General features: G+C 42.6%; 1 protein-coding gene across 1 annotated transcript in view; it reads right to left on the bottom strand.

The window, feature by feature from the left end:
* The window catches only part of LOC122810646 (lysine-specific demethylase 2A-like), a 1,654,939-nt gene that overhangs the window by 808 nt on the left and 1,643,546 nt on the right, over window positions 1-10,585 (bottom strand). Inside the window, exon 24 of the mRNA XM_044082219.1 lies at window positions 1-3,256. This exon is cut by the window's left edge and continues 808 nt beyond it. Coding sequence (XP_043938154.1) covers window positions 3,075-3,256 — 182 coding nt within the window. The 3' untranslated portion in view covers window positions 1-3,074. The remainder of the gene's footprint in view (window positions 3,257-10,585) is intronic.

Genomic DNA, 10,585 nt, shown 5'->3' with positions numbered 1-10,585 from the left:
TTTTCTGCCTGTCCCTCATGGTTTTACAAAACATCAATAAATGTGACTTCAGTAGTAGTTAAAGAAAATTATTTTCTACTGCTTAAGTTACAAGACTCAAAAATGACGGGATCTTCTACCATTTGTGACCTACATCTCTGACTAAGACAATTGCTATGATGCATGACACTAATCTGAGCGTGAACAGAATTATTCAACAGAAAAAGAGAAGTTTCATAACTTCCAGGATGCTGCTTAAAGCCCAGTCCAGCAGAAACAAACGATGAAACACTGAGTTAGTACTACACAGAAAACACTAACGTGATAAGTAGTTGCACCTTACTATAAAACATGTCTGGAAATATGTTACATTTTGTTACCATCTTCATTTTACTGAACGAGGGACAGCAGGGCTTCTATTTGCCTTTCCAAGGTGCCAATGTACAAGGGACACGGTCTAGGAGCAGACAACTGGCAGGTCTACACAATTAAAACCATCACCACCACCCATTGTACTTGTATTTTCAGCATCTCAACCTTCCTCATGTATGCTAAGTGATAACAGAGTTCCATCTGTGGTCATCCAAATCAAAATGAGGATGTGACACAACCTTAGCAATTACTGTCCAAGAGTGACCATCTGTATCTTCCGGCTCACAGCTTTAGAGGGCTACAATGGTTGTGTACAGTAATAAATCAACGTTTTGCTGCTGCCAACTGATTTATTTTAAACCTACTGGAAAAAAGGGACAAATACTCCCACATAAAAAAATTAACAACAGGTGACAAACGTGTACACAGAAACATAAGTGCCATAAATTCATAAAAAAGGATTGTGTTTCATATTTTTTAACTTACCCTGTGAAGTGAAACTACCCTCTTTACAAACTTATTCAAAAATGATTACACTGTCAAGGTATTAAAACTGGGCAAACGTTAACAGGATATGTTAGAAAAAAAAAAAAAGCTTTATCCCCCATCAAAAAGGTACTTCCAAAGCAATTTTCAAGTACCACTGCCCCTCTTTCCAATGGATACATATGCACTTTTAAAAATGTACTTTGAAAAACAGCTTCAGTTGACTGACTCATCTGAAACATTAGCAACTAGAGCTCTCTCTCTCACCGAGACTGACTAGAAACCAGAAAAAACAATCAAGTAAATACTTAACACTGCTTAAATCAAACATGCAGTGAAAGGAAGAGATTTTCTCACTGCTCAAGATTAAGAGACAAGTGGGATAAAATGTTTCTCTGTATGCAAGAAACCACAACTTTAGCTAAGCAAGTCTTACACATTTTAATTTACATAACCTTACACTGAGTCATTCAGTTCCACTTAAAGATGGAAATCATGTTAGAAATGCTATCCTAGTACCACAATTCAACTGGACTTGTGCACCTACTGCAACCTTACAGTGAAGACTTCTGGTTCTTCCTTCTAGCCCTTCCAATGTTGTAGCTCTTCAATGCTGAATCTGCTGGTGACTCAGGCCTACTTCCAAATTTGATTTATTTAAATAACTAGTACCTTTCTGGCAGCTTCATACAACCTAGTTCATCACGCACAGTGATACAGTGATCGCCTCCAGTCAAACAACTTACTTTGGCAATTCAAAGTTTATACCTCCAACCCAAAATGGAAATGGTGGCTGGTACATTGAAGGCCACAACTTTTCTAATAAACATTAATGAAATGGTTGCATGGAACATACCTCTACATGCACAAGTAATGTGATAAGTTATGGCTAAGGAATGGAAAAAAAAATCATTACTGCAAGTTGTTGCAGCAACTTTATTTATGACAAAATGTACCAGTCTCCATCAGTTCATCTGCACTTTGTAAAGTGCAGCCGATTTCACACAGCTGTGGAAAGAATGGCCCATAGTACCAAAGCACTACCTTCATTTTAGCTGTTCTGCTATCCACATATGCAAAGCTTGAAAGCCTGTCATGGCACAGCCACTAGTTTTATGAGAATAATTAATTCATAAACACCATGCACCCCCTCTCCAACTATAATTCTGACTTACACTGATGCACTGAAAAGTGCATCAGTAAATATCAGAATATCATGAAACACAATACCTTTGTTGTTATCCAAGGAGATTACTATCATAGAATGAGAAGTGCACAGGACACCCCGGTGAACAAACAGTACAAAACAATCTCATAACAGACTAGGACAACAAAGAAAAAAAGAAAGGCACAAGAGATATAGTTGATCTTCTGGGCTCCTGACATGGCAACAAGATACCTGGAAATACTGAGCCTTTTTCACACATTAGAAGCAGTAGATGTCGTCATAATGGCAGATTGGTGGAACTGCCACATACTTCCATTTTCCAGCATTATCGAATGCTAACAGCAGCACAAGACCAAAACTACAAGAAAACTTCTCAGTTTATTGCTGACGAACCCCAATGTCAAAGCCAATAACTGCTAAAGGCTTACAGCAAGGAACACAAACCAAGTAGCCCTCAAGTTTAACATACAGTGAGAGAAACAGTAAGCAAATATTTTACCAGTTATGGCTAACAAAATTAGGTTAACGTCCTTCCAAACTCCAGAGGTAGATCCCTCCTAAAAAAAAACGTAACTGTGGCTTAAATGGTCATTTTTCTACTTGACTGAAATGCTTTAAATATATACAAGCAATTCTGAAAGAAATGAAAGGGTGGAAATGCTCCAACAAGCACCTGAATTAGGGCAGATTCAGAGTCAGAAGGGTAGCTGTTCATAAACTAAAGAAAACAGAATTGTAATCCAAAAAATCAGTTCCCAAACATATCATGGAGCACTCTGTAAAACAAACTGGAGAATGTCATCTTTGTACGTGTACCTCTGTTGCCACCTGTCTGCATTTACAGGGGCACTGATCACCGAGGTTGTGTCATGTCTGCTAAGAAGTCGCAGTCTTCCATTTGCCCCTTCCCCAGTGCGGAAACCACCACAGAAGAAAAATGCTTCTCTTAACATATCCGCCCTGGGTAGCAGCAGGGGAGGTGCAGGCTTGAGAAAGGGTCCATTTCTACCTCCCCCTTCAACGTGATGACCTTCGTTGCATCAGCAAGAGCCCAAATTTCTTGCTTTTTCTAGCTGATTTTCTGAATAAGCTTGTCATCAGATAAGCAGTAAAGGCTATTTATTGAGAGGTCAGCAATGAACTGTTCACAGGCTCCACGGGTTATTTGTTTACAACATCGCAAGTCTATCAAGGTAGGACTGCTAATCCGACGTAAGTAACTTAAACTTAGGTCAGTCAATTTATTGCAGCCTGGAAAGAAAAAAAAAACTAAAGTTACTCACTCACCATAACGTTCCATGTGTGCTGTTCATCTCTCCTTCATTCTTCACTGGTTGGGTTTGGAACTGATCCTCTGTTCAGACTCGGCCGTATACAAAAGCTCGAGGTCTTCCACTAGCTCGTGGCTGAATCCCCTACCCCATCATGCTCTCAGATCTTGATTGTTGATACAACAAAGGGTATGAAATAAACCTAAAGAATACCACAAAGAGTACTGAAGAAGGTCAGAGCACATTAATTACCAGTTGTAACCTCTGGGTCTTCCAGGGGCCGAGGGCTGGGGGCAGGAGGGTGGGATGTAAGAATGAAGGTGAGATGAACAGCACACAAGGAATGTTATGGTGAGTATATAACTTCTTTATGTGTTGTTGCCCTATCTCGCCTTCATTCCACACTGGTTGGGACAGCGTCCCTAGCACCTGTTTCTTGCGTGGCTCATGGGAGAATATTCTTCAGAACAGTGGACCCAAAGGAGGCCCCGTTCCTGGAGGCCAAATCCACTTTGTAATGAGAGATAAAGGTATGCGGCGTTGCCCATGTAGCTGCAGTGTCAATTGGTAGTCCAGCTCGGAAAGACAAAGAGGCTTGCTATGGCTCTTGTAGAATGACCTTTGAGTTTAAAACCCAAGTCTTTGTTATGAGATTTGTATGTAAAAATAGTACAATAGGACAGCCATTTTGAGTGTGTGACCTTTAATACAGGACCACCTTTTTTTAGAGTCTGAAAATGAAATAAATAATTGGTTAGACTTTCTAAAGTTCTATGTAAGTAGAATTGTAATTGCCTATACACATCCATCTGGTGCAGCACATATTCTGCCTTGTTGCCATAAGTGGGGAAAAAGACTGGTAATTCTATGAACTGATTCAAATTAGACTCCGAGCATACTTTTGGTAGGAAAGATGGGTTTGTTCGAAGGGATACTCCTATCTTTGTGGAAAATCATGTGGGGGGGGGGGCTTTATCGATAAAGCTTGCAGTTCTGAAACTCTTCTAGCAGAACAGATGGCAATCAAGAAAATTGTTTTCCAAGTCAAAAACTTTAGGTCACAGGATGATGCAGGTTCAAAGGGGGGAGGATCAAACATGATAAAACAAAGTTTAGGTCCCGTGGTGCAGGCGAGTCTTTGATGGGTGGTCTCGGTAACATAGTACCCCTTAGGAAAGCTTTGCAGAGTCTGTGGGACATTACATTCGGCCCCCCTTCGCCTATATGGAAGTTTGATACAGCTGCTAGTTGAATTCGAATAGTAGCTCCAGCTGCACCCTCATTAAAAGGTTTCACCAAGGATACAGGAGTAGAGAAAGGGTCGAAGTGATTATCCAATGCCCAAAGGGAAAATCTCCTCTATTTGCTCGTGTATAGTTTTCTGGTTGAGACCTTATGAGAAGAGATCAAGATATGATTCAGTGATGGGAAAATATCAAGAAACCTGGCTATGTGCAGAACTGGAGCAGCCAAGCTGTCAACTTGAGGGTCTGAAGAGAAGGATGAAGCATCCCTGACATACGAGTCAGGATGTCTGGAACTGGATCCAGAATTAATGGCTCCTCCTGGAGATGAGGCCAAAGAAAGGGGAACCATATTTGACAAAGCCAGTATGGGGTGACTAGTATTGGGCTCTTTCCCAATGAGCTGACTTTCTGAAGGACTTTGGGTATCAAAGGAAAGGGGGGAAAGGCATAGAGGAGGCCCAGGAGCCAATCACATCCCTTGGTGACTCCCCCGGAGGGGGGGGGGGGGAATCAGGGCAAAGTAGCTGCTGCATTTAGTGTTCATGGACGTGGCAAAAAGGTTGCAGCAAGGATGGCCCCACTTGTGGGAAATCTGATCCACCACTGACTGACCACATGTGAGGCATCAGAATCTCTCTGCTGAGTTCGTCTGTTATCACGAATGAATTCCCAGTGATGTGCATTGCTATCAGAAAACATTGGGAAGAGGTTGCCCACTGCCATACTCTCAGGGCCTCCCAACAGATGGGGTAAGACTTGGTTCCTCCTTGTTTATGCATCATACAACTGACATGTCTGTTTGAACTGCAATAGTTCCTAGAGGAAGAGAGTCTTGGAATGCTTGCAATGCCAGAAGCACCACCCTCATCTCTAGGACAGTGATGTGCAAATGGGTCTCATGATTCTGCAAAGTACCCTGGACTGTTCTTCCCAGACAATGACCCCCCCCCACCCTATCTGGGAAGCATCCGTGGTCACTGTGGCTAGTGGTTGTGGAATAAGAAAAGGTCGACTTAGAGTCACATGAGTAAAATGAAGCCACCAACAAAGGTCCTTATTGCAAGACTCTGTTATTATAATTTGGTGAGAAATGGGTAGGTCCTACCATGGACCACTGAGTGAACAGCAGCCACTGCAAAATTCTCATATGAAGCCGTGCCAATAGTATCAAGGTTATTGCGGCTGCCATGGTACCCAAGACTTTCAGGATGGTTCTCGCTTGTACTTTTTCTTGGAAAGTAGATTTCTGACTTGTCGAAGGACTTGAACCCTTTCAGGGGGAAGCTTCGTCATTTGTTTTGCATCTAGATCTGCTCCTATAAAAACAATATGCTGAGATGGCAACAAGGCAGAATTTTCATAATTTATTGTGATCCTCCAGTGAGAACAACGCTGTATGGTGGTGTCTCTCGCTTGTGTTAGTAGATGCTCGCTGGTGGCAGTTAGGAGCCAGTCATCTAGATAAGGAAACACTCAGAATTCTAGGCATCTCAAGTGAGCCATGACTACTGCCATACACTTGGTAAACACTCTGGGGGCTGTAGTGAGACCAAAGGTCAGAGCCCGAAATTGGTAGTGTGTCTCCAAGCCGAAAGAACAGATGACTCGTGGATAGCCCGTCTATTTTTATGTGGTACTCTGCATCCTGGAGGTCTATACAGCATATCCAATCATCTTTTTCCAGGAACGGAAACACTGACTGCAGTGTCACCATCTGGAACTTTGTTTTTCTCACAGATCTGTTGTATCTGCCGAGATCCAGTATGGGTCTCCAGTCCCCTGTTCTCTTTGGCACTGAAAGGAACCTTGAGTAAGTTCCAGATCCTATTTGGTCTGTGGGGACTGTTTGGATGACTCATTTGTCTAGCAACTTCTGAATTTCCAGAGTTGCCTGCTCCCTTTGACTGGGTGGAACGTCCAGGATGTTTTTTTATGTTTGGGACGGGGAAGGAAAAGGGTATAGAGCAGCATCTGGATATGATACTTTGTATCCATTTGTCTTTTGTTATCTTTAGCCAGGCATCTGGGTACAAAGACAAGCAAACCCCGACTGCCTCCAGAGAGGGGCAGGTGGGCCTCCTTTCAGGCACGCTGAAGGGCTTACCATGGAATAGCTCCCTGTTGCCCTGATTCTGCAGACTCCCTCTGCAGCCTGGACTGCGTCTTCCATTACTGCTTCCCCCTCTGCCCCTGTGGGAAGAATCACCATGTGTATCTTGAAAAACTCTCTGGGATTTTTAGAACCACATTTTTATCTCCCTTTTGACCTTTTGGGTAAGGTCTGGAAGGTAGAGAAAAATGGACCCCTACGGCAGAGAGTTTTTCCTTCTTGCTCACACCTGGTAACTGTGTTCTTGACTTTCGGCCCGAACAAGAACAAGCCATTGAAGGAGGCATTAACAAAGGAAGATTTAAAGGGTTCCGCAAAGTCACACAGGTGCATCCAGGAATGTCTCCTTGGGGAAATTCCTGAACCCGCAGCTCTACTCACTCCATCTGCTGCATTAGAAATGAGCCTCTTGGAGGAATTAACTATGGTGTTTAAGGTGGAGAGCTGAGGGGAAACTTTATCTGATACCCCTACAGCTACTCAACCTTGGAGAGCATCTCCTAGCTCCTTCAGGAGATGTCTTTGTAGCCTAGTAAAAGTGCATCAAATAATTCAGCGATCTGAGTGCAAAAGTCACTGAAAAAAAAACGTGTGCATTTCATATCTGTCCATCATACAAGACTCCTTGTTCAGTGGATGGACAGATGAAGATGTCTCCAAAAGTTCCTTTTTGGTGGCTGCCACCACCACCATAGCATCTGCTGGAATTTCCTTGGTAAGGAAATCCTTGTCTGATGGCACAGTAATAAACTTGTTTGGCCTCCGAGGAACAGGTTCCACTGTGTCTGGAGACTCCCATACCTTTTGACTCATTTCATAAGTTCTTTGAAAGTTGTAGACACCCAAGTGGCGGAAGGGTGAGATCCAAAGGCTTTCAGGTACACAGACTCCTCAGAAAGGTTGATGGGTTTCTCCAGCTGCCTAAGAATTTCTAGGATGTCTGCAAAGGAGACATCCTCAGAGGGCAACCATGGGGACCTTTCTGCCTCATCAAGGTCTGTATCAGAAGTGACAGACTCCTCTGGGGAGTCTAAATGCTTCATCTTGCAAAGTCTCTTACAAGGGACCTCCTCAGAAGGGTATTCTGGAGAGGTTTCAGAAGAGAGGGGTTCACCCAATTGGGTATCCCGAGGCCTAGGGTCTCCATGTGTCTGTGGATGGTGTGGTGCTGAGACGGACACAGATGTTTTAGGGGGGAAGAATGATAGGACCCGTGAGTGGAGCTGTGTGAGGAGACAGCACTCTCATCACCTCAAAAGCCCCCTGCCCCTGATCAGAGGAAAACCCGGCTCCGAAGAACCAAAAGGCATCCTCGGGACCAGGAGGGTTGGCTCCGAAGCTGTTATAGGAGTAGAGCTCACCCACAGTGAAGCCTCGAGAGTCAAGTTCGGATCAGACAGCCATCCCATCCAATTCTCCTCCCCAGACCCGACCGGAGAGTGTCGGCTCCTACACTCCTCGAGTTCAGATGGAACCGAGGATGTTGGAGCAGACATCTGGTCCGAAGATCCCAGAATGGGTCTTGGCACCAATGGTTCCAAACATTCCAGCTCAGAGGTCCTGGGTCGGCTTGGAGGAATTGATGTCGAAGGCGAAGTCTTGGCCGGCTCCGAATCCCTCTGAGTTGGAGCCGAGGGAAGTTTGGCCAGCGCCAGTGTCCTTAAAAGTCTACGCAGCACCCGATCCACATCATCATCAGGAGGGAGTAGGAGGTCTAGCTGTTTGCAGTATAAGGGACCCTAGAACAGGAGTAACCGGCTTCAATTCTGGAGACTGGGTCCATAGTTCAAACTCCATCAGCACTGACACATCAGGCGGCGATGAATGAGATTTTGCAGACTCAGTAGTCTTCGGAACCGGGGATACCACTTTACTTAATTTTTTTGCTGGCTCTGATTGCCCCGAAGAGAGGGATGATCTTTTTCCAGATTTTTTTGATTTTGCAGATGGAAATTTTACTGATTTTGAAGTGCCTGGACCTTCTTCCAGTGCATCTGTGAAGGGAGGACTTCAGTAAACCTCTTACTATTAACTTATTTTTTTCTCCCAAGCAGTACTCTCGAGCTGAAAGAATGGCAGACGGAACATGACTCCTGTAGGTGCACTGCTCCCAGACAGTAGACACAAACAGTATGGGGATCTGTTAAAGACATCATTTGAAGCCAGAAGGCTTAGTTTCCCTATGTTCCTTAGACATATTCATAAACTACAGTCAACCACAAAAAGACCAGATCAGCAACAACAAACTTGACAGACTAGGTAGTCAAAAATACAGAAATCACTACAAATCATATAATATATACATTTATTTAACAGAAAGAACTTTAACAATCAAGGCAGAAAAAAGGGGGGGGATTGGCAGTTCTCTATTTTAAATGAAGCTGCCTAGTGTAAGGGAAAGGGAAGAAACTAGGTAGCCCTGTAATTCAAATGGGCAGCGGCAGCCCTCTAACTTAAACAGGCTGATGCTTTTTAAATGGTAACAGGAGGACAAATATCAACTTACAAACTTATAAATATCAACAAGAAAAACAGCAGGAAGCCCTCTAACTAAAAATGGGCTTGCAGGATAGAAGTTTAAGCCAGGGTAGGGAAGGAAACAAAAGCCTAATGGTAAAACGGCGGCCTGAAGCAAAAAACACAACACAAATTCTCTAAAACTAACTAGAATGGTAATAAACACCAACTATGTTTACAATTAAAAAAAAAAAAAAGAAGAAAATTTTCAATAACTAATAAAAAGTTTTCCCATTTAGCCTGAGCCAATATGGAAGCACCAGATCTGTTTTGCGGCAAACAAGATCTGAGGAGCCTTACTAGAGCATGATGGGATAGATGATTCAGCCACAAGCTAATGGAAGACCTCAGGATTTCGTACACGGCCAAGTAGGAACAGAGGATCGGTTCCGAACCCAACCAGTGAAGTATAAAGGCGAGATAGAACAACAACACATCATTAGTTTAAACATAAGTTCCATTGCAAGCATGAAATAGAGCACAATTTTACAAAAAAATGAATGGTAACATTCAGTTAAAGCAATATAAGCATTGACACTAGACCAACGTGTCAAAATACAACAGTGTGAAATAAAAAGTTATTACTCACCATAACATTCCATTTGAGTAGTTCTACATCATTTGTCTTCAACCTGTGGGATACCGGATCCATATCGGTTCCGAGCCGGCAACCTTACTAGCATCTGCTCCGAGCTCTAAGCTCCTCCCCTTACCCATAATACACCTTCACTACCTTCCAATCCCCAGATCAAGTTTGCTGAATCTTATACTGATAACCCGACCTGAAAAAATACTTAAGACCTATAACATCAGCCCGTAGGCTGCTCATATGCCAAGGTCCGGGGGAAGGAGGGAGGGACAGTTGAAGACAAATGAAGTTGAACTACTCAGATGGAACGTTATGGTGAGTACGTACATAACTTCTTTATCTGAAGTAGTTTACTTCATTTGGTAGTAGCACAGGCAGAAGACCACCAAGAGAATCCAGTGAACTCTTCCTGTAGAAGCAGAACTTACTTTATTTCACAAAAACAGACAGTTTAAAAAGTGATATCCACAAGCGCTTTCGCCTGAGACTCTGTGAGGCTTTTTCAAGATAATCACAAAACATTTTTAAATTACTTATATAGTCAAGTCGTCAATTCAATTAATTTCATCCATTTGTAACTAATTCAATAATTGGTGAATTAATTGGTACTTCATAGTACCTTACCTTTACGCTGTATGCGCATTTAATACAAAATGTTAAAACACCATATTTTGTTCACCCAATTGTCAACATTCATATTATACAAAGGTGAAAACATGAACACTAAATATCTATAACAACTTCTAATAAGTTTTTAGATAAAATTAATAAGTTTTAATAAAATGTATCTTGTATGTGCAAATGTAAACAGCACATACTTTTTATGTGATTATAACCCACCATGAA

Source organism: Protopterus annectens, chromosome 9.part0 (genome assembly GCF_019279795.1).
Source record: "Protopterus annectens isolate FY-2018-M chromosome 9.part0, PAN1.0, whole genome shotgun sequence".
Classification (NCBI taxonomy): domain Eukaryota; kingdom Metazoa; phylum Chordata; order Ceratodontiformes; family Protopteridae; genus Protopterus; species Protopterus annectens.
Note: the sequence above shows the minus strand (reverse complement) of the source record. Positions and strands in the feature narration are given on the sequence as shown.